At 43.7% G+C, this 24,042-nt stretch overlaps 2 protein-coding genes and 1 long non-coding RNA gene across 7 annotated transcripts in view; 2 read left to right on the forward strand and 1 right to left on the reverse strand.

Annotated features, from left to right (window-relative positions):
* The window catches only part of TP53BP1 (tumor protein p53 binding protein 1), a 74,049-nt gene extending 69,018 nt beyond the window's left edge, over positions 1-5,031 (forward strand). For 3 of the 4 annotated variants that reach the window (XM_074966737.1, XM_074966736.1, XM_074966734.1), the window contains 3 exons: positions 1,907-2,106; positions 3,959-4,104; positions 4,745-5,030. In XM_074966737.1, coding sequence (XP_074822838.1) covers positions 1,907-2,106; positions 3,959-4,104; positions 4,745-4,932 — 534 coding nt within the window. In that variant the 3' untranslated portion in view covers positions 4,933-5,030. Of the gene's footprint in view, positions 1-1,906; positions 2,107-3,958; positions 4,105-4,744 lie in introns of all 4 variants that reach the window. The other variant, XM_074966735.1, reaches the window with a different exon arrangement.
* Positions 5,032-9,308: 4,277 nt separating this feature from the next.
* TUBGCP4 (tubulin gamma complex component 4) overlaps positions 9,309-24,042 on the reverse strand; it is a 38,741-nt gene continuing 24,007 nt past the window's right edge. Inside the window, exons 10-17 of one of the 2 annotated variants that reach the window (XM_074966740.1) lie at positions 22,273-22,378; positions 21,436-21,543; positions 21,000-21,138; positions 18,725-18,902; positions 17,054-17,188; positions 11,982-12,098; positions 11,206-11,345; positions 9,309-10,732 (exon numbers count right to left, since the gene is read on the reverse strand). In XM_074966740.1, the coding sequence (XP_074822841.1) occupies positions 10,720-10,732; positions 11,206-11,345; positions 11,982-12,098; positions 17,054-17,188; positions 18,725-18,902; positions 21,000-21,138; positions 21,436-21,543; positions 22,273-22,378 (936 nt within the window). In that variant the 3' untranslated portion in view covers positions 9,309-10,719. The remainder of the gene's footprint in view (positions 10,733-11,205; positions 11,346-11,981; positions 12,099-17,053; positions 17,189-18,724; positions 18,903-20,999; positions 21,139-21,435; positions 21,544-22,272; positions 22,379-24,042) is intronic. The other variant, XM_074966738.1, reaches the window with a different exon arrangement.
* Positions 9,680-19,055, forward strand: LOC141995473 (uncharacterized). The gene is made up of 4 exons (XR_012641325.1): positions 9,680-10,832; positions 11,455-11,505; positions 11,945-12,109; positions 18,697-19,055. It is a non-coding gene; the product is annotated as an uncharacterized LOC141995473 (long non-coding RNA).

Genomic DNA, 24,042 nt, shown 5'->3' on the forward strand with positions numbered 1-24,042 from the left:
CAAATTCACAGTCTGTCTCCTTGATGTCTGTATGACACCTAAGGAAATCGAAAGGCAACAAATTTAAAACCGATAAAACAAATTCTCATAACAATTGTCTGGTCTGGAGACTGACTAATTCAGTTAGCCATTCCCACAGAGTGTTTTGCTTCTATGCCACCGTCCATAGTGTCTCTCGATAGCTCTGCCTCATAGAGGGAAATAAGCCACAACCCCGTAGGTGCTGTGGGCAGCTCTCCTCCTTTCTCTGCGCCTCTCTCCCCACCAGAGCTTAGAACCATCAGGAATGCCCTTAGATGCTTTTCCCCTCCCTTGACCTCCTCTGCTGCCTTAGTACAGTTGGGCAATAGGCAGCAGTGGTCTATATCAACAGGCAAGACAGGACCTGCAGTTCCTCTGTGCAGGCAGACGCCACCAGAATCCTCCTTTGGGCAGAAAAGAAACCATTCTCTCTCAAGACAGCCTATGTCAAGGGCAAGTTCAACACCCAAGTCAATTGGCTCAACTGCTGTACTCGTTCCCCAGGGGAATGGAAACTGAACAACAGGATTCTCCCTCTAGTGCTTCTCAAATGGGGCTCTCCCCAAATAAATTGGTTTGCTTCCAGCAAGAACAAAACATTGGATCTCTTCTGCTCCAGGCGCTGGAATCAACAGTCTTGAACAGATGACTTCTCATTCAGCTGATCTGACCTTCATTCCTCTGCCTCTTCTCATCAGAGTTGCTCGGAAGATCATGTTGGAGAGGGTCAGGGAATCCCCAATAGCCCCCAGCTAACCTTACAACTCCTGGATCCCTTGACTCCAGAAGTGTCTGTGAACTCCTTGGGAGCTACCTCTCTCGGAAGATCTCCTGATGAAAGGCCCAGTGAAATACAAAGATCCAGACAGCTTCCAGCCTGAGGGTTTGAAACATAAGGTTAAATCTCCAAATATTTGGATACTCTCAGATGCCTTTGTGGGCTTTCCAGAAAAGATTCCACCTCCAGAGTTTAGAAGATCTTTAAGTCCTGTATCACAGCGTGAGGTGGTCTTTTAAGAGGGCTGAGGGCTCAGCTGCACCAGAGTTGGTCTCCCTCCCCACATGGAGGCAAAGAGTCAGCTGACTAGGAGCCAGGCCTGCTGAGGATGTAAAGAGTCGTCCTGGGAAAGACAGACACCCGTTCACCGGTAGTCTGCTCAGACTGTTCCTGAAGAGGCCAAAGAGGGCTGCACTATGGCAGAAGGCATGCTGCTGCTAAAGGAGTGCAGAGGCAGGGTGAAGAGACCAACACCAGGAAGAGTGGTGATCTGTTGGAAGCTGGGAGAGCCAAGCTGAGAGGGACTGCTAGGAATCAGTGTTCTTCGAAGGGTAGGAGGCCAGCTAGGAAGGCTGGTAATGCACTCTTTCCCAGGGCCTCTTCCTACAAGTCCTTTTTTTGTTTGGTTACAGGGGCAGGCAGTCCAACTCTTTAGGGGGTCCCAGGGCTCGGTACCACTGAATAGGTTGGGCTCTGGGTTCCCCCATACTGCCACCTTATGAGATGAAACAATGATATTAAGGAGATGAGTGGTAGACTGATAAAAGCCCAGGAGGGCCATAGCAGAGCTCAGAAGCAGAACAGAAGATTTCTTGGACTTTAGGACCCTGGAAGGGGTGGACTCTTCAGGCTTAGCCATATGACCAAGTCACCTTAACCACCTGACTTCACAGAAGACTGGGGGAATATACTTCATGTGTGATGCCTAAGTGAATGGCTAGTGTAGTCCTTCAGGGAGCAGCTGCACACTTCTCCTCGTGCCCTGTGTGCCTCCTGACAGCTCTTAGTTGCACTTTTTTTTTCCTCTAAAGAGTTTTTATGGAAGGATACTTCCTGCTGCCTAGGTAGTACCAGGCTCTGACACTTTGTCTCTTTGCCTCCCCCCAGTGTAACGCGGCATATCAGTGTCTCCTGATTGCAGATCAGCACTGCCGAACCCGGAAGTACTTCCTGTGCCTTGCCAGTGGAATTCCCTGTGTATCTCATGTCTGGGTCCGTGACAGTTGCCATGCTAACCAGCTTCAAAACTACCGTAATTACCTTCTCCCAGCTGGCTACAGCCTCCAAGAGCAAAGGCTGCTGGAGTGGTAAGCACTGAGTAACCAGGATCTGAAGGCATAGGTAGGGTTAAAGTAAGAGGGTTGTTGTGAAGATAAATACACTAGTGATTGGGAGGTGCTGCACTACTGTGATGATGGGAGTCATAAGTAACTAGATAGAGTGGGGGAACATAGCTCCCCGTTTTCTCCCTAATGCGTGGGAGCAATACTTGGGGGTCGTGCAGTGAGCAGACCATCTCCTGTGACAATCTGCCTTTAGCCCTGGACACAACGAGAAGCAAAACTGAAGTAAGGAAGAGAAGAGCAGCTGGAGCTGTCTAACAGAATTCTCTAGTTGGGAAGGTCTGTGTCTATAGCAGACGCTATCTCCCCCCGCCCCAATAGGACAGAAATTATTCTCTGTACCATGTGATCCTGGGCTCCATCAGGACATGGGCTTTTGGGGAGCAAACAGGTTAAATACATGCAGTTGGGCAGAGGGAGCTGTATTCCTCACTCTAGTTTCTGGGGCAGATTCTAGAACCCCCCAGCTTTCACCGGCCAATCTTTTTTGTCCCCTCCGCTTACCTCCTGTGCTTCCATATTCTGTGGCCAGTGTTTCCCAGGTGCTAGAAAAAAGGGAATTCAGAGGAAGGTTGAATTCCAACAGCATGAGTGAAGGAAGATTAGTTAAAATCAAGGACAACTTGGGAGGGCCCCATGGAAGAGACTTGAAGATGACTGAAGCAAGTGATTTCATGAGTGAGTGAAGAAAGGGAAGGGTGGGACACAGGCCCAAATAGAGGGTTTTTTTGAGTCTCAGAACATTAGAATGACTTGTGAACAGGCAATTACTTGGTTTGACAGGCCCCAGAAGGGTTACCCAGCCCATGAAAACTAGCAGATCTATTGCAAAATTTGAATGACAATTGTAGTTGATTAAAGAAAGCAGCAGATGTTGGCTGTGGACTTGAGTAAAGCAGCTGATAGGTTATCATATTCCTTGAGATTGGCTGTGTAGTGGATGCAGCAGAGTCGCACAACAGTATCTATTTTATTAAATATTAATGATCTGGTAAGGGAAAGGTTAACATGTTAGTTGCACTAGCAAATACATAGTAAACTGAGAGGACAGAAAAATAGAGAGGGAACTAGAAAGACTGTTATTTCCTGCATATTTCCAAGGAGATTCTTTGGGGAAAATGCAGCTAATGCATCTGGGAAAGAAATAACCCAACGCTCCCAAATACTCAGTGGGAGGGAGAAATCTGGGATGCAGGAATGTGGGCTTTCAATGAGATATGGCAGCAGGTCGTCTGCAATTTTGGTTTCCTAAATAGTGGCATCTTAAATTTTAGTTATCCTCTTAACTGAACAGGGAAGTGACAATCCCTCTGTATGCAGCTCTGGTGAAAATGCACCCAGGATATTGGGTTAAGCTGCAGGCACCTTGCTACCAGAAAGATCTTAAAAAATAAGAAGAGGACAACACTAATATACTTTGTTTCAGCAATGCCCTCCAGCCACTGCTTTTCTTGCCCTGCCACACCCCTCTCTCTCCCCCCACTGAGACGGGATGGTGGCATTGCGGCTAAGGCACGGCCTGGAACATGGGAGATCTGAGTTCATGTCTCAGCTCTGCTATAGATTCATCATGTGACTGAGCAAATCAGTCTCTGTGCCTCAGTTTTCCTATCTGTAAAAGGGGTTAATACTTCCTTACCTCAAAGGGCTGTTGGGGAGGATAAAATTGATGTTTGTGAGGCATTCAGATATAAGGGTGTTGTGGGGTCATATAACTAACCAAACAGGCTACCAGAGTAAGTGGCCATAGAATTAAGTTACTGTTTTGAGTCTGTAGGGATCTGCCACGCCTTCCCTCCTCTTGTTCCTTTTCCAGGCACCCCCGAGAGAACCCCTTTGGTAACCTGAAAGTTCTTCTGGTATCAGACCAACAGCAGAACTTCCTGGAGCTCTGGTCAGAAATCCTCATGACAGGGGGAGCAGCATCAGTTAAACAACATTACTCAAATGCCCAGAACAAAGGTACCCACCAGCCAGAGAGCCTCGTGTGAATCTCACATCCAGTAGTTGGGACTTCAGTGCCTGTGCAGTCTTGTGTGGAGTTTAAACTGATTTAGAATTGACTTGATCAGGGGCTTAGGCTGTTGTAGGTGAGAGCAGGGATGGGGTAGCAGACATAGGGTAAGATAACTGATAGCCCTCTGCCTGGATAAAATGGGGAAGTCTCCACTCTTCCACTGACTCCATTTTGGGAGTGAACTTTTGCATGCTGCAGTAGTTCAGGTGGTGGTCCAGTCTGTGCTTTTAGAAAGGGAAAACGGGGTCAGCAGTTGCTTCGCTTCTGGGTCTGCTATCAGGCAATGAATCTCCTCTCCCTTCAGTCCCTCTCCAGGAGAGGTAGTGCAGGTGAGCCATGGAGCTCATGTAGGATGTGGACCCAAGCAGCTGCTTATTCATCTGCCAAAGGGCAGCCTTGTTTTTTGATCTTCGGCACTTGAGGCTCCATCTGAGCTCAAACTTCGATATGGAATACTTTTAACTGTACAAGACATAGAATTTTCTGACTAGGGTTGCTGGACCAGTGAGACTGCATCTCTTGACTGCAGGGAGGGAGGAGTCTTTTCTTTTTCCCTGACAATAGCCTGTGTCCTGCTCCCTGCAGATATTGCTTTGGGGGTGTTTGACGTGGTGGTGAGTGACTCGTCCTGCCCAGCTGCTGTCCTGAAGTGTGCGGAAGTGTTACGGCTGCCTGTTGTGTCGCAGGAGTGGGTTATTCAGAGCCTCATTGCTGGGGAGAGAGTTGGCTACAACCAGCATCCAAAATATAAACATGACTATGGCCCCTGCTAATGCCACCCCGTGTCCTGCCCTCTCTGCTGGTGTGAAGACTGTGTTTTTAATCAGGTTTTAAATGTCTGTGTGTTACTGGCCACATGCATGGATCACTGTATATAGTTTTATTTGCTGGACTTTTATGATGAAATAAATGTTGAATCTCTTGTGGTAACACATTTTTTCCCCTCATATGAGCCCGTGACTTGGCTCCTTTCAGGGGCAGATGGTGGATTGCAGCTAAATTTCCCCATGCTAAACACGTAGTTACTTTCCTGCTTGCATTAAAGGTGGCTACCAGGTCTAAAATCTCAGCCCAAGTAAAATCTCAGTCCAGAACAATGTACTGAATACCCTATTTGACTGTGGGAGCATTCACCCCACAACCAAGTGCCAGGTCTAGTGGGCACTGAGTACTCCCTTTCTGTGTGTGCGCACTGATTAGGATGTACATCTGTCTTGCTGAGCAGCCTGGTTTGCTGATGTGGCTCTCTTTCCAGGATGGGTTTGAGATGAAAGTGAGTGAAGGTGTGCTTGGCACTGTTGCGATCCTGGAACTCTAGGGTAGAGCAAGTGCTATCTTGCCTGCCTTCCTGTGACCATTCTGGTTACTGTTTCCTGGTATGTGTACTAGAATCTGCAGACTGGCAGGGCTGATAGCAGAGAAGGCACATAAACACTGGGGACTGTTTATCTGTGTTAGGAGTGCAGGGCAGAGTAGAAAATTGGAACAGGCAACAGTGTTTGAAAGGTTAAAGTTGTCTTTTTAAGTAGGGGGTGGCAAGCAGTTAAAAAAAAATTAATGGTGATTAATCACAGTTTGAACTGCACTGTTAATAGAATACAATTTATTTAAATATTTTTGGATATTTTGAAATATAGGCTCTGGGCTGGGGGTGCAGGGCTCCTGGCCGCCCCCCCTCCCTAGAGGTATGTGATTAATGCATTAATTTTGTTTTCAGTTGTTAAGTGGGATTGACAGCCCTACTTTTAAGATTCCAGGTATGAGGCAAGCCATTTCCTCTGCAGGAACAGTACAGCATCTGGCCCCCATCACACAACCAAGCAGTTACCACACAGGCCTTAGCCAACTGCACTCCGATACCAAGACCTCATATAGTCCATAGCTGGCAGAAGGCTGTAGGTACACAAGAGGTTGAGTAAATTGTAGGGCTGTCAAGCAATTAAAAATATTAATCTTGATTAATCGCACTATTAAACAATAACAGAATACCATTTATTAAATATTTAGATGTTTTTTACATTTTCAAATATTGATTTCAGTTACAACACAAAGTGTAGAGTGATCATATTATTTTTGATTAAATATTTGCACTGTAAAAAACATATTCAATTCACCTAATACAAGTACTGTAGTGCAATTTCTTTATCATATCATCTCACATGAGCCATCTTGCATAAAGTATATCTTGTCATTCATATTATAAGCATATTTTCATAAAGAATATGGAATGTAATGTCAGATACCTTCTTTGCATTTTGTCAAATCTGCAGTGAAAGTGTTCTTAAAATGAACAACATGTGCTGAGTCATCTGAGACTGCTATAACATGAAATATATGGCAGAATGCAGGTAAAATAGAGCAGAAGACATACAATTCTCCCCCAAGGAGTTCAGTGACAAATTTAATTAATGGACTTTTTTTTTAAATGAGCATCATCAGCAATGAAGCATGTCCTCTGGAATGATGGCAGAAGCATGAAGGGGTATACAAATGTTTAGCATATCTGGCACGTTAATGCCTTGCAATGCTGGCTACAAAAGTGCCATGTGAATGCCTGGTTTCACTTTCTGGTGACGCTGTAAATAATGCTCCTTCTTATCTCCAGTAAATGTAAACAAACTTGTTTGTCTTAGTGATTGGCTATACAAGAAGTTGGCCTGAGTAGACTTGTAGGCTCTAACGTTTTACATTGTTTTGTTTTTGAGTGCAGTTATGTAACAAAACATCTACATTTGTAAATTGCACATGCACGATAAAGAGATTGCACTGTGGTACTTGTATAAGGTGAATTGAAAAATACTATTAGTTTTTACAGTGCAAATATTTGTAATAAATATAAAGTGAGCACTGTACACTCTGTATTGTGTTGTAATTGAAATCAATATATTTGAAAATGTAGAAAAACATCCAAAAATATTTATTAAATTTCAATTGGTATTCTACTGTTTAACAGTGGGATTAAAAGTGCGATTAATTGTGATTAACTTTGTTTAGTTAATTGTGTGAGTTAAATGTGATTAATCAACAGCCCTAGTAAATTGTGCCTTCTGGCATAGCTGTACCTGATCAGAGGTGCTGCAACAACCACCTGACACACTGATGAAGGAAAAGCCTCTTCTCTGCTGCAGGAAAGTGATGTGATTGGAGATGTGTGCGTGAGCCTGCCCAGCTCTTCTCTCCCCCGCCAACCCCACTTTCTTCTGATCTAATAGTTTGAGGACCAAACCATTTTAAAACAAAAACCTCTGCTAAGCTGTCTTGTAATCCGCTCCTGTGTCCATGACCTCCACAGCATGATGTATTGTGTATCCCTTTTCTATTAATCTGTTAGTTATTTTCTGTTAGCCTCCCAGGCTTCAGTGCAGAAGAGATGTTTGCTTTTGGCTATCTTCTGTCTATTTTCATACTGAAGCAATCAGAAGAATGAGAAGAGGGAGAGAGAAAAGATAAATTAGCACCTCACCTCAGAGGAGGGGACTGTGATAAAGTTATCAGTGAAGAACTTTGTTCTTACAGCCCACCACTAGGGACAGATCAGGATTGAGTTTGCTTCTGACCCTATTGGCAGGATAGACAAAAATTACGATTTATCTTTATCTTTTTCCTTCTGTTGCAGTGGCAGAAACAATGGTCTGATTTAACCTAATGCTATAGAAACTAGAGAAAACACCATCCTGCCCAGCTCCTGGACCAAGCAGGCTTATTGCATGGCTAAAGGCAAGAAAATGAGCTGTGCTGAAGGAGAACTATTGGGTTGGAAGGTGGTTACAGTAGTTTCCTGAGGATTAGCCGGGGGGGAGGAGGGAGGCAGTCTTTTCATTTGTGACCTTAGCAAAAAAAATCTAGGAGTCTGCTAATGAAATTTGCTAATGATGCATTGGAGAAGAGGATTGAATTATTTTACACAGTAGTCTCCACACTTTTGTGGCCCCCTTTAACCCTGTCTGTGCCCCCCAGGGCCTGGGTAACATTTGCCCTCCTGCTGGGGCCAGGGCTGCAGCTCCCCATGGAGCAGGGGGGAGATGCAGACAGGGGAAGGTCTGAGAGCCTGGGGCTACAGCTGGGGATGGGGCCAGGAACAGAGCCACAGCCTGGCCATGGTGGGGGCTAGCAGCCAGGCACCCAGGGCCAGGACCAGGTGTGGGGTGGGTGGTGCTTCCCCTGGGGGCTTGTCCAAGCCTGCTGCATCCCCCTGAACATTCCTCCATGCCCCCTTTGGGGGGAGGGCACACACCCCACAGTTTGGGGACCTCTGAACTACAGTAATGAAAATGGGATGAAATTCAATAGTATAAAGTGCAAGATCATACAGGTAGTAACTAACAGTGGCCCAGAAGCTAGGGAGTGCATGAAGTGGAAACAGAGGAAAAAGTTGCAGGTGTATTAGTTGATCACAGGATGACTCTATTCCAGTAGTGTGATGTGGCTGTGAAAAAGTCAAATACAAAGCTGGGAAGTGTGAGGTGCAGTATTTCCAGTAGAGCAAGGGAAGTACTAATGTCATTGTACAAGGGACTGGTAAGACCTCATCATGACTACTTTAAACTGGCAAAAGAGAGGCTGCTAAGATCAGGGAAACAGAGCCTACCTTGAGAGGAGATTAAATGACCTGGGTTTAGTTAGCTGAGCAAAGTGAAGGCTGAGAGGAGATAGGGTTGCTTTATAAATACAGCAGATGGTGAACACCATGGAGTGAATTTAAGCTGAATCACACTTAGCACAAGAACAAATGGGTATAAACTGACCCTGAGTAAATTCAGGCTGGCCAATTAGAAGGCTTCTAACCAGCAGAGGACTGAGGTCCTGGGACACCCTCCCACTACAACTAGTCGTGGCAAACAATCTTCCTAAGTAAGATAGAACTCGATAAGTTTGAATAGGTTTTTATGAGGGAGTTGCCTGTGGAGCAGCAGATGTAACATTGATGTTCCATGCAGCTTAAGTTTGACTGTCCCACAGATTTTGGTTGCCATCACTAGTTGAGCCTCTTCACCTCCATTCTATCCAGCCTAATATTTTTCCTTTCTAAATTATAGCTCCTCCCCCCCCCCCCCCCCGCTTACTGCACTAAGTAATTTGTTTGCAGCCATGCATCTTTCAGCTACTTATAACTTAGCTAAGCTGTCTGTGTTTTCAAAAGTTATTTTAATCTTTCCTTAATCAGTCCCACCAGCTCCTTCATGCTGCTTTGTTGAACTCAGGGTTTCTAGAATTTTTGATAAGGTACATAGAACTCGGGCTCTTCCTCTTATATTATCACTCCCTCTTGGGCTTGCACATTCTATCCTGCTGTCCCCTATGCTTGGAAAACTCCCATTGTCTAGTCAGAGTGGATGGATTTCTTTTTCAGTTTTACAGTTCTTTTGTGCATTTTAGTTGGCTAATTAAAAATCCCCCAGTAGTCTTGGCTATGCTAGAAAGGAATGCAGAAATTCCACTCTTGCTTTCCCTCAATGGCAGTGAGCTGTAATAGGTACTGTAGTTTCCCTTTACTCTTCATTCTTTTAGGTCTTAACCTGAGGTTTTTTGCCTCTTGCACCACTGTTGCAGGGAGCTCAGTGTTGTATATATTGGAAATAAGGCTCCCTCTCTCTGATTCAAGTGAATTAATACTCTTATGTCAAGAGTTTTGGGTCACCCAGCTCAAACTAAGCATGTTTTTTAAGTTTGTGCCATGTTAGAGCAAAAATAGCTTCCTCCTATAGTGCCCCATCTATCCTGCTATTTTAGTAGTAGCCAGAGCAATGTCTGTTACAAGGAGCTCCTGCACTGTGCCCTGAGCAAAAACATGCTTAGACCTAACCACACCACCGCCTTTACCTCTCCTTGGGTTAATATAAAATTCTCTTTTCACAGAAAGAAAGAGCTTGCATCAATAACCCCATACTTCTCTCTTGCTCAAACAAAGTTCAGTGTGCATTTGCACAAACCTTAAGCTGTACAGACACTGTTAGTTGCCTAATCAGGCACTACAGCAACATACACCTACCACCCAATTCTTGTGATTTCTCCCTGCTGCATCAGACATACCTGCAGATTTGTCTGAATCTGAGATCATGGCAACTGCAAAACGATTTATTGTACAAACTGAACCCTATGCAAACAGTCGGAGCCTTTTACCATACACAGGCATTTAGTAGGATACTTATCTCTCTTTGCTTTCCTAGTGACAAAGGTTAACAGTTCGGCTGAAGAGGTAGGAGGAGCTGCGTGATCTTGTGTTTCCTCTTCTTCAGAAAATGACACCCGGCATGAAGCACAACAGGGATACAGAAATGCCACAGGAGTGTGTGCCCACTGTGGTGTTCAGTGCGTGGAATGGCTCCCTGCAGTCACTAGGAGCACTGACTGCATGAGACATTCTCCCCATTAGTTTTTTCCAGAAGAGATTGATACCTGGCAATAGTTGACTATAAACAGCTATTGAGGACTTGGCCAGGAAAATGCAAATTCCCTAGGAACAGGACCAATGGCTACGTACACTCACTGCAGCAGCAGTTGGTGTCCTTGCTACATCTTGCCGTGCGCTAGTTCTCAGCCAGAAAAACTAGTCCTGGTGCTCAAACCCCAAAACTGCAAGAGAGGAGGAAAGAGACACCATTAATTACATACCCTAAGAAATTCTCTCCATGCAACTGAGTAGATTGTTCCAGTGATCGATGAACACCACATGGTAGGTAGCTTGCATTGATCCCAAAGTAAATGTACAAACAGTGAGGAAGAGGTAGCTATGGTGTGTGGCACTAATTCAGACCCACTGGCCCCATCACGTGGCAGCACTTTAGTCCATGTAATGCAGATGTGAGCCTTTTGATACAAGTAATTTTGGGCCCAGATGGAAAATTACAAAGTCCTCCCACGACAGAACCTCTTAATAAAATCACTGAGAATTAGTTCACAAGTACTCCTCGTTTTTTTGCTTATACAGACTAACAAGGCTACCACTCTGAACCCTTAATCAACTCTTTTCAATAACCTCAGAAAGTAGAGTTGCTGCTACCACCAAGCATGGTGCCCTTACAGGCATCAGTGCTGCATATTCCTACCTGCCCAGAGTCCCCCCAGCCTGGGTGTAGTATTTGTTGTAGTCCAGGCGGAGCAACAGCTGAGCCAAGTCAGAGTTTATCTGGTGGTTGCGAACGCTGGAGAGAATCTTGAAAAGGAGCGAGGACTGACGGCTGAAGCCCTGCAAATTACAGAAGATCAGAACTAGAGGATGCTAAGGCTACTGTGGCTTTGTCCCCCACCGCTGCCAAAACAATCTTTCATGGACCTAAAGTGACATTTCCTTCCAGATACAAGTGGCCTGTGACAGCAAAGTGACACACTGCCACCTCCACTGTAAGGTAAGCTAGCTATTACCCCCATGACATTCTAGTGCTTGATACAACAGGGTGAAAGTACAGACCCTGAGACTCACAAGCTGCTTTTCCCAACTCCACAATCTTATAAAGTTTATTGCAAACTTGTATTTGCTTGCTCAACACAGGCGACTTGAGATTGCTGGCTGCAGCTCTGCACTCAGTGTAGACAGCAAGGGGTAGGGCCTGGCTGCTGCCTTGCCTACACAAGAGTTGCCCCAGGTTAACTAAAACTTGTTTTTAATTTCAGTTTAGCTTAAAACAAATTCCTGATTGACATAGGGTGGCTACTCTTAACCCTAAGTAAGTGTCCACAAAGGGATTTGCACTGGTTTTACTAAATCAATTTAAAAAAATGTAACTGTCATAGTCAAGCCTAAATCCAAAATCAGCTCTGTTTGTCATGTCCCATGTATGCACACAGCAGGAAGGAGGAGAGATCTGGATGGACAAAGACTCACCTTTACCAGGATGCTCAGTTGTGCAGCTCCACGCTCATCCAATGGGCCCAAATTCTGACTGACCAGAGAACAGAAACTGTGACAGAGATCCAGGATTTCATTCAGGCAATGGAAAACCTGCAGAGAGAGTAAGTCATAAGTAATTTTAAAATTAGATGCCAAAAACAGACCCAATGAGAGGGCATTTTCACACATTGGTTCATTGGGTCTTGTTTGACCTGACCATTTAAAAACTGCAGGAATATCCTAAGAGGAGGAGGAACGTAGCATAGTGTCATTTGCTGCCCTCCCTCCAATACCTTTATACATTTCAAATTCTTCCGCTTTAACTCACCCTTTCCTTTCCTTAAAGCGATGAACAGGGAGCCCACTACTTCTACACATAACCTCTTTTAAAATTATGACACTTTAGTGCTGTAATATGGAATATTTTGAACAAAACTTTTCTTATTCAGAAAGCTGATAATCTAAAATCATACTAATAAAGTTGAAGGGATGCTGCTTAAATGTAACCTAACATTTGAGTTTTTTGTACAAACGAGACATGCTGCCACAATTTAAAATGCGAGTGAAAACAATTTTTAAACAAACATTCCGCTGCAGGTGTTTGAAACACAAAAGTAGCAATAAGAGCCTGAAAGATTTTCATCCAGTGAGAAACACAAAAAGAAAGCAGCATAAATAGGACACTGACTTTTAAAACTCACTTTTTACAATCTGTTAGGGACTCTAACAGAAAAATATTAGGGGGATAGATATAAGATTCCCTGCTGAGTCACCTAGCAACGACTAATGATCTGAAAAGGAGACAAAGGGAGACTACAAACTTGGGATGAATAAGCAAAATAACAAAAACTACCATACTGGGTTGGACCAAAGGTCCATGTAGCCCAGTAATCCTGTCATCCAACAGTGGCCAATGCCAGGTGCCCCAGAGGCAATGAACAGAACATGTTATCATCAAGTGATCCATCCCCTGTCGCCCATTCCTAGCTTCTGGCAAATAGAGGCTAGGGACACCATCCCTGCCCATCCTGGCTAATAGCCATTGATGGACCTATCCTCCATGAATTTATCTAGTTCTTTTTTGAACCCTGTTATAGTCTTGGCCTTCACAACATCCCCTGGCAAGGAGTTCCACAGGTTGATTGTGCACTGTATGGAAAAAATACTTCCTTTTGTTTGTTTTAAACCTGCTGCCTATTCATTTCATTTGGTGACTCCTAGTTCTTGTGTTATGAGGAGTAAACACCACTTACTTTCTCCACACCAGTCATGATTTTATAGACCTCTATCCCATGCCCCTTTAGTCATCTCTTTTCCAAGCTGAAAAGTCCCCTAATCATTTTTGTTGCCCTTTTCTCAACCTTTTCCAATTCCAATATATCTTTTTTGAGATGGGGCAACCACATCTGCAGGCAGTATTCAAGATGTGGGTGTACCATGGATTTATATACAGGCAATATGATATTTTCTGTCTTACTGTCTCTCCTTTTCTTAATGATTCCCAACATTCTGATCGCTTTTTTGACTGCTGCTGCACATTGAGTGGATGTTTTCAGAGAACTATCCACAATGACCAAGATCTTTTTTGAGTGGTAACTGCTAATTTAGACATGGTCATTTTATATGTATAGTTGGCATTGTTTTCCAACATGCATTACTTTTCATTTATCAACATTGAACTTCATCTGCGATTTTTTTGCCCTGTCCCCCAGTTTTGTAGAATTCAGCTTGGGAAGAAGGCACAATTTTTTTAAACAATGATAGTCATTTTCTTGCTGTCTTTAGATCCAGCCTGGTGCTTTTCTGGAAAACTTGCTTTAGTCAAACAAGTTAGCAGGCTCAATGAAGGGTAACTGGGTGAAATTTTGTGGCCTCCAATATATGTCAGAGGTTAGGGTAGATGATCTAAGGGCCCATCTGGCCTTAAATGCTATGGGAGAAAAGCAGCTAATACTGCTACAGAAATACAATCAAACCCAGATACTCAAAGCCAGGGAGAAACCTAGAATACCATAATATGAGTGTGTGAAATATAATATGGCAGCAAAACAGGCCATAGCAATTTTGGGCTACATACAAGGAAGCAACAGGTCTCAAGTAGTAAGGTGCCAATTTCCCTTTATGGGGCTTTGAGGTGATCACATCTGGGATGTTACATAAGAATCTTATGTTTTTATACTCTGAAAGGAAGTAATGGGAGCCCTATCATAGTAGAGGTTTAAACCTGGACTATACAAGGTGCTAGAAAATGTACTTGCACTGTCCACTGCTTGTGGGAATGGACGAATATTTTAATGACTCATTCTACTTTTTGAGGTCACTAGGTGTGAGCAGCCCAACTGTTAAGTTTATCAGACAGACATTAGTTAAACACTGACGCCATGAACTGGAGGTGGGATTTAGACTGGCTGGTAGATAATTTGATTGGACAACTGAGCACTCATTTGGTATTAAAATCAAGATGTTAAGAACAAAGTTATTCAAAACACCATGGATATGAAGAGCAGAGATTGTTTAATTGCCTATACACCCATGCTAGCAGCCTGAATAATAAAAGAGGAATTGGAATTATTCATTTATGAGCATAAATTAGACCTATGTGGTATTACTGAAATCAAGTAGAAAGACTTGCATGTTGGGAATGTTAAAATCACTATTTAGGAAGTACAGCATAGGGGAGAGAGCACACTGTCAAAAATAGAAACACCTGTTTCCAAGTCACTGACAACTTTGAAGCAAATGATCTTCAGCGCTTACAGATAAAGCGTAAGATGGGGTATTGGTTGGTATCTACTGCCGACTACCACATTACATTAAGGAGCAGGATGATCCCTAGCTGCATTACCCTGGGGGACTTCAGTCTGATCAGCATGATGGAAGTCTTATGCTACCAGTATTAAAATGTCCTTGAAATTCCTAAAAATTATAGATGACAATTTCCTAGCTCATGCAATGATGCATCCAACACAGGAGAATTCTATATTAGACTTCATGTTGACAGATAGAGGAATTGATAAAATTTAGTGGTTGCATAAGTGCAAAGGATGACGACTTGATCATGCTATTTGTACATAATAAATGTGAAGTCCAAACCAGTAATATATAACTTGGCACTCTGAGAGCCAGTTTCACAAACCTGGATACAATTATGAGACATATCAGCGGGGGGAATATGTTGAACTATAAGAACATTTTACTAGATGTCCCAAAACCCACAATGGAGAAAAAGACTCCACTAATGTAAAAAACAAACAAACACACACCAACCATGGCTTAGAGGGAAAGTGAAAGCACTAATAAAAATAATTACAAATGGAAAAAAGGGGAAGTTGATAGAAATTAATTGTAGAAAATTGGTAAGGGAAGCAAAAGAACACAAGAAGAAATATATGGCCAGCAGAGTTAAGGACAATAAAAAGGAACCTAAAAGCATATTAGGAAGGACAAAAATCCTAAATGGTTTGTTGGTCCATTACTAGATGGAAATAGAATTGTCACTGAAGAAAAAGCAGAAGTGTTCATTATGGATATTTGTTTCATATTTGAGAAAAAGCTAGATGATATGATATGGTGATGAAATATTTTCCATTCTAACAGTAACTCGGGAGTATATTAGTAACTGCTTTAAGTCATTTTAAAATAAATAGGTCCAGATTAAAAAACACAATTGCAAGTTAAGAGGACTGAGGAGCTCTCTGGACCATTAATTTTCAGTAAGTCTTGGACACAGGGGAGGTTCCAGAGGACAGGAAGAAAGTAAATGGAATGGTTGTGATGGGACTCTTAATAAAAAGAATTAAAGGAGGGTAATATAAAAATAAACATGAGTTCATAGGAAACAGATCCTGTCAAACTAATTTGGTATATTTTTTGAGATAACAGGTTTGGTTGATTATATTACATCAACACTATTACCTTTTCCTTCTGTAAGGCATTTGACTTGGTATTACACAACATTTTGATTAAAAAACTAGAAAGATACAAATCAACGTTGCACACATTAAATGGATTAAAAACTGGCTAACTGCAAGGCCTCAGAAAGTAACTGAACAGGGAATAACAACGGAGCAGATGTTTCCAGTGGAGCTCTGTAGGAATCAGTTCTTAGCCCTACCCTGTTTAACAATTTTATAAGTGACCGTCCTAAAAGAAAAACTGAAAGTTTGTAGATGATAAAATCTGGGGGAGTGGTAAATAAGGAAGGAGGACAGATCACTGATATAGTGATCTGAACATCTTGGTAAGATGGATGCAAGCAAATAATAAGCATTTCAATATGGTGAAATGCAAAATGTAGACATCTAGGAACAAAGAACATAGGCCATACTTACACAATGGGAGACTCTACCCTGGGAAGCTGTGATTCTGAAAAAGATTTGGGGGCATGGTGGATAAGCAGCTGATCATGAGTGCAACCCTGGGCCAAAACAGCTAATGCAATCATTGAATGAATAAATAGGGGAATATTGAGTAGGAGTAGAGAGGTTATGTTACCCCTGTGTTTGGCACTGGTGCAACTGCTGCTGGAATACTGTGCCCAATTGTGGTGTCTACAATTCAAGAAGGAGATTGAAAAATATGCCTTATAATGAAAGACTGAAGGAGCTCAATTTATTTAGCTCCTCAAATAGAAGGTTATGGAGAGACTTAATTACAGCCTATAAGTACGTATACAGGAGAACAAAACTTTGATAATGGCCTCTTCAATCTAGCAGACAAAGGTATAACAAGATCCAGCTGCAGGAAGCTGAAGCTAGACAAATTCAGACTAGAAATAAGGTAACTTAACAGTGAGGATAATTGACCACTAGAACAACTTATCAAGGATTGTGGTGGATTCTCCATCACTGGAAATTTTTAAATCAAAATTGGATGTTTTTCTAAGAGATGCTTCAGTTCAAACAGGAATTAGTTATGCAGGAGGTCACAGATGATCACAGTGGTCCCTTCTGACCTTCTCTATATGAATATGGGAAATGTTATTGGTATATCATATCTATTCACAATGGAATATAAAACCCCTGGGGTATCTTGTGGAAAAGAACCAGAGAGCAAAATCTACTTACAGGTTTGAGCAGGATGAAGGATTGAGCCAACAGGTTACTTAGGAAGTGATCATGAGCCAATCGGATGCTCTCAAAATCCCGAGTGGAGTTTATCTGCAGCAGAAGCTGTGAGAACTGAGACTCCAGCACATCCACCTGATAGGCAGGTACAGAAATTTCATTAGTACCACTCTTCCTTACCTGCTGGGAGCAATTCCATCTCTACCTAGCCTCCTCAACCTGCCTGCAGCAAGAGCTAGAAAAATCTTAGGAGTGCCCTAACACCCCAGACGAGTCTGAACACTTTTTTGTCTGAACCTTCATCTAGGATCTGTGATTTACTGGTAGAGCTTGTCAAAAATGGGCCATTTTCTGCCCTCCCCCTCATCCCTCCACCCTGAAATTTCTAAAAACCAGTTTGAAGTTCTCACAACCTTTAAATTCTGTTAAATATTTAATTAAAAAATTCTCATCCATTTTTTTCCTACTGGCAAACCATGAAATATTGGATTCTAAAGCAGGATTAGCAATTTGGTTTTTCGATCTTTTAGCTACTTAATTATGTTAACATTTCAAGAGTTTCACAAAACGAAGTTAATTTGCCCCTTTGTAGCTCTCACCCAAATTCTGGAAGCCAACCTGAGTCCCATACTGCTGTCATTAGCAGTCCCTGTGTCCACATGCAAGAGGCACTGAGACTGCCCAATTAAGCTAATTGGAGAAAATATCAGATACAAGGTTGGGGAAGTTAAATATTTTTTCAGTTTAACTGTCACTTGAGGGGAGAGTTAAATGGTTATTTTCTTTTAAGGTTTGTGACACTTTTTATATAGTTAATATTCAACAAACTGAAAGTTAGGTAACCGCTGCACTTCAGAATCAGTTTTCTTCTATCGTTGTCTTGTTCATCCCTCATGCTACCACTTTCATGTCACAGTGCCAGTGGTGATTTTAACAGCCAATAGTCTCACAAAATCCTGGCAACTAGAAGTTCTATTTTTACCCATTGAAAACTGCAGTTTCAAGCTCAGATGTTTAGAGCAGTGGTTTTCAACCTTCTATCCTTTGCAGACCCCTTAAAAATTTCAAATGGAGGTGCAGACTCTTTTGGAAATCTTAAACATAGTCTGTGGACCACCAGTGTGCACAGACAGGTGGAAAATCACTATTCTATGGTAAAGATAATAGTCTGCGGACCCCAGAGGTTCATGGATCACAGGTTGAAAACTATTGGTTTACAGCATTGTTTCTAACTGCTCAAAACAGCAACAACTAAACTCAGGATGCAGCTGAATTTGAAGGAGAGAAAGGCAGGATGGTATCTTGGCTACCTATGAACACTAGGTATCACTGGAAAGCTGGAATTCCTGCATAGCATTCACTTATTGCTCTGCTGGTTCACGAGACCACAAGCTTTAAGATAGTCAGTGGTCCCTCAGCTCAGCAGTTCTGCTTTGGCACCAGTCCAGGAATTAATAGCTCTTGCCTTGCACTTTTCAGTCCTTGTTCTCCCTACCCTATCCACCCTTCTCCCCTACAACCTGCAGGCAAACTCCCCAGGAAAAGATGGTGTGTGGCATAATCTGAGTCTTGCTGTAGAGGATTTAGACGCCTGCTCAGTGCCTCCCCTTCATTTCCCTCTTCCTGTTTATCTGCCTAAATAGCACACCACATCCTCTTCTGCACCCTGACCTGCAGATAGTACTGAAGATTATCCACAAGGAAGGCCATGTGATCCCTCAAACGCCACTTGATGGCATCAGTTCTGTTGGACTTCAGGTGCTTGCGCTGCATCTGGAGAGCCCAGCAGTGCTGCAACTCAGCCTGGACCCGCCGCACACTCAGCAGGTATTTGAATACAACGTTGTATCTGCAGCCAAGACAAATAGCAACCATTCAAGAAAAAGAAAGGCTTCCTTGGAGCCCAAGTCCCACATCAGACAAAGGCTGGAACATGGACATGAGACAAAAAGCCGGAGAGCTGAACAGCAACATGTAGAACAGGTCGGGGTATAGCCCAGCCCTGTAAATAGAAATGTTTTTTGTCCTTAATGGCATTGAACTCATGGTGTAGCCAAGAATAAAAAAAATCAGGTATATTGAGAATACAGAGGTGAAATGTATGTATTAATGTTGTGATTCAGAGCCTACTGGCTTCAGGGCTGTAAGATATTTAGCTTAGTCAAACAAGGCCTCAGGCTTAGAAATAGGCTGACATGGGTAGCTAACCGATGAGTAAGGCTGCAAGTTTGTCACTGATTCTGTGACTTTCCATGACCTCGGGGACTTCTGCAGTGGCCACTGGCTCAGGGGAAGCTCAGGCAACCCCTACACCAGATGCACTGGTTGCTGCTGGGGCAGTCTCAGGCCACTGCTCCCCCACCCCACCCCGCCACAGCAGAGTTTGGGTGTGGGAGGGGGCAGGGGGTTGGGGCACAGGATGGGGTGAGGTGGACTCTGGGTGGCGCTTACCTGGGCAACATCCCTCTCACTCAGATGCTAGGTGGAGGCGTGGCCAGGGAACTGCAGCCAATGGGAGCTGCGAGGGCGGTGCCTGCAGGCAGAGCCAGCACGCAGAGCTGCCTGGTGGTGCCTCCGCCTAGCAGTGAGTGAGGGGGATGTTGCCACTGCCGGGGAGCCCCCCAGGTAAGTGCTACCCAGAGCCTGCCTCACCCCATCCCCTGCCCCCTCCCACACCCAAACTGCTGCTGCGGGGAAAGAAGGGGGGAGGCATGGAGCCAGGTAGGGAGCCTGTCGGCCTTGCCAATCCCCTCTCCCCTGCTTCCCCCCCCGGCACCAGCAGGGGTCCCAGGCCATGTGCCACTGCCCCCCCCCCCGCCAAGATTTATTCACTGGTATTTTTAGTAAAAGTTATGGACAGGTCACAGGCCGTGAATTTTTGTTTACTGCCCATGACCTGTCCGTGACTTACTAAAAATACCAGTGACTAAAATGTAGCCTTACTGCTGAGTCACCCTGTCACAAAATGAAACAGTCACAGGAACAGAAGTGTTAACTGCTGATATTTAGGAAATATATATTGCAATGTACCAGTTAAAGCCGGTTAGAGTATTTTGGGCATTTTTGCAGACATAGGGTGTCAGTAAAGTGCTAACCACAAGTTGTTATAGGGACTGAGTAATGTAAACATTAATGGGTATAAAAGGAACTAACAGGTTAATCTACGGAAAATGGGGCACCCCAAATTTAGTGGGGTATAGAAACAGATTAAAATATAGATTAAACCTACATAAATACATATGAACCCAAGTAGGCATCAGCGTTACAGATTATAAAAGCTGTATGTCAGCCTGTGTGCCTTGGGAGATGCCACAATGAGACCCACTGGTGGTGGTGATGACAATGAAGAGGAGGAGGAGGAGATCATGACTGACACTCCAGGGTTCCCCAGCAGGAGATCTGATGCCAGTTACAGGGTTAAACACTTTTCACTCTATCTGCTGTAGTATTTCAGTGTTTGTGGGACTATTCAGCTGCTTAGTGGATTTATCACAAATCCCTTTATTACAAATTGCAATAGTTTATGTGCTCCTCAGGTCTCACATTCTAGTGATACTGGGAATAACCTTCCTGATGCTGTAGCCACTCAGAAGACCGAACCCTTATTGACCAATATGGTCTAAGAAATTAATTGATACACCTATCAGGCTACAGTGGTTCTCTGTTAGTGCTCTGCAGGAGTTTCACCATGGAGGAGGAAGGAGTAGAGCTGTAGATGGACAGATTTATAAGGGAGAAGCAAATCTAACGGTACCATACTGCACTCGTCATGACATCAGCAACAAGTGGCCATAATGTAAGTAAGTTGTACTGAATAATTTGGAGAGCAGACAAAGGCACTGAAGCTCTTTTCCCTTCATTCAGTGTGAAGGATAGAGAATCACTGTGTGCCTGAAACTTCAGAGGTGGGATGCCTACAGTGAACAGACAAGGATCTGGTACTCACTTCTCCAAGACAGCAGGAGTGAAGAGGATGTGCAATGGCCACTGCACTTTATAAGAGAGTCCCAGAGCTGCCCAACCAGATGTGGGGGCTTCACGGGGAGATAACTCCCGGGAAGGCCCTTCCCGAGCCTGAGAAGCATCTGGAAAAGAATGGAATTGCTGAACTTTAACCCGTGTACAGATTTAGTGGGGAGTGACGTACCTGGTAATAAACAAAGAAGGGAAGAACTGAATGAGGAGAGGCAGCAGCGGCAGGGAGTCCAAACGTACAATGTGGTGTGCGGGAGGGAGGAGAAACTCCTGAGTCATGAAGGCCAAAGAGGAGAGGGAGCACAGAGAGTTACAATTTCTTAATCCTAAAAGTCTGCAGTATGAATAGAGACTGAAGCAGCCAGCACTACTACCCCCACCCTTAAAAAGCAGGCACAACTCAATACCTTTATGCTCTTTTCCATGATACTCAATGGTAAGGTGGACTAAAGGAAGGAGATTATCATCATCTAGCAACACCTTGTGAGCAGACTGCTGGAACGCCACATTGACATCTGATAGGGAAAGAGCATGAATGTCACAGAGAGCATCAAGGTGCAACTGACACCAACCACAGAGTTGCTACGGGGCCAGAGGCTGAGAATTCTACTCAGTCCTTAGTAGCTCATGCTGGGACTCAATGGCAATCTTCTAAATTGCAACTAGTTCCCATCCCTCTCAGTGATTTCCTGCCTCAGCTTTGGAACACTGACCTGCCCTACCACATGGGATACTTGACACAGTCATGAAGGGATGCCAGTCTGTATGACACTCTACATTCTAGTTCAGCAACCCGCATGTAATCATCTCTAAGAAGTAAAGGGGGTGCTTCTGTATGCCAAGATGGCAGCTTCTCTCTCCCAGTGCACTAATCCATAGATATGACCTCCTCGTGTTTGCAAAGTAATTTACCAAATTACTAGGCAATTGTTTGGTAAATTATCAATATAAGAGAAGGAAAAGCCCTTTTAGATCCAATTTAGTTGATCTTACTCCGTGGACAGTGCAGGGTTGTTCTCTACAGCACACTGCCACCTACACCTGCTTAGCTCTGATGTCATGGAGACTATCCAGAGCAATGTTAAGAGAGCTGCATGCTGCAGTGGGAAAATACAGGTTCATCCTTGGTGACTGCTCAAGAAATTGAACGAGTCTCACACTTGCTGTGCTGGGCAGGGCTGGCTGTCCTCTTGCCACAGTGGGCAGAGCAAGCAGGTCTTGGCAACTGAATTATGATTACTCACCATGTTCAGTTACAGCTGTGGGTGGGGTTTTTAACATGTGCTGTGCAGTGTCTATGAAGGCTTGGAACAATTCTCCTCTCCCCAGTAGATAAAAATCCTTAATAATCTGTGAAGAAAAACATTTAAATTCAAAACACTAAAGAATTGAACAGAAACTATAAAACCCACACTTACCTTTCCTGGTTTATAGTGTCTGCTTTCATTACTGGATGGACTGCAGTTTGTACCATTTTAAAGAGCAGCTGTACAACCTGAATCTCCAGAGGAGGATTTCTGGTTTTGGGAAGAATCCATCTTATGTCCCAAAGGTCTGTGGTGTCTTGCCATCTCTCCAAGATGCAGATTGCAAAACACACACACTCGGGTAAATCCTAGAGAATGACTCATACAGAAATTAGAGACATATAGTCTAGATAAAATTACTATAAGGTGAGTGCACAACTGGTTGAAAGACCATACTCAAAGTAGTTATCAATGGTTTGCTGTCAAACTGGAAGGACATATCTACTGGGGTTCCACAGGGTTCAGTCCTGGGTCTGGAACTCTTCCATATTTTCATTAATGACTTGGATAATGGAGTGGAGAGTGTGGTTATAAAAGTTGCTGATGACACCAACCTAAGGGGGAGCGCAGACACTTTGGAGGACAGGATTAGAATCCAAGACAACATTGACAAATTAGAGAATTAGTCTAAAATTAACAAAATGAAATTCAATAAAGACAAGCGTGAAGTACTGCACTTAGGAAGGAAAAATCGAACACACAACTATGAAATGGAGAATAACTGGCTAGGTTTAGATTGCTAAAAAGAATCTGGGGTTATAGTGGATCACAAACTGAATATGAATCAACAATGTGATGCAATTGTAAAAAAGGCTGATATTCTGGGGTGTATTAATGGGAGTGTCGTATGTAAAACGTGGGAGATAATTGTCCTGCTCTTCTCAGCCCTGGTGAGGCCTCACCTGGAGCACTGTCTCTAATTCTGGGAGCCACACTTTAGGAAAGATGTTGAAAAATTGGAGAGAGGCCAGAGGACAGCAACAAAAATAATAAAAGGTTTAGAAAAACTGATCTATGAGTAGGGCCCTACCAAATTCACAGTCCATTTTGGTCAATTTCACAGTCATAGGATTTAAAAAAATCATAAATTTCATTATTTCATTATTTAAATCTGAAATTTCACAGTATTGTAATTGTAGGGTTCCTTACCCAAAAAGGCGTTGGGGCGGGGGGAGAAAAATCACAAGGTTATTGTGGTGGTGGTGGGTGGGGGGTGTTGCGGTTCTGCTACCCTTTCTTCTGCACTGCTGCTGGTGGCAGCGTTGCCTTCAGAGCTGGGCAGCTGGAGAGTGGCGGCTGCTGGCCGGGAGCCCAGCTCTGAAGGCAGAGCCGCCTCCAGCAGCAGCACAGAAGTAAGGGTGGCATGGTATGGGATTGCCTCCTGGCAGAGGCACTGCCTTCAGAGCTGGGTACCCGGCCAACAGCCGCCACTCTGGCCGCTCAGCTCTGAAGGCAATGCAGAAGTAAGGATGGGAATACTGTAACCCCCCCTAAATTAACCTTGTGACTCCCCTGCAACTCCCTTTTGGGTCAGGACCCCCAATTTGAGAAACACTGGTTTCCCCCATGAAATCTGTATAATATAGGGTAAAAGCACACAGAAGACCATATTTCACAGGGGAAGATCAGATTTCACGGTCCATGATGTGTTTTTCATGGCCGTGAATTTGGTAGGGCCCTATCTATGAGGAAACGTTTAAAAAAACT

The sequence above is a fragment of the Natator depressus genome, chromosome 10, assembly GCF_965152275.1.
Source record: "Natator depressus isolate rNatDep1 chromosome 10, rNatDep2.hap1, whole genome shotgun sequence".
Taxonomy (NCBI): domain Eukaryota; kingdom Metazoa; phylum Chordata; order Testudines; family Cheloniidae; genus Natator; species Natator depressus.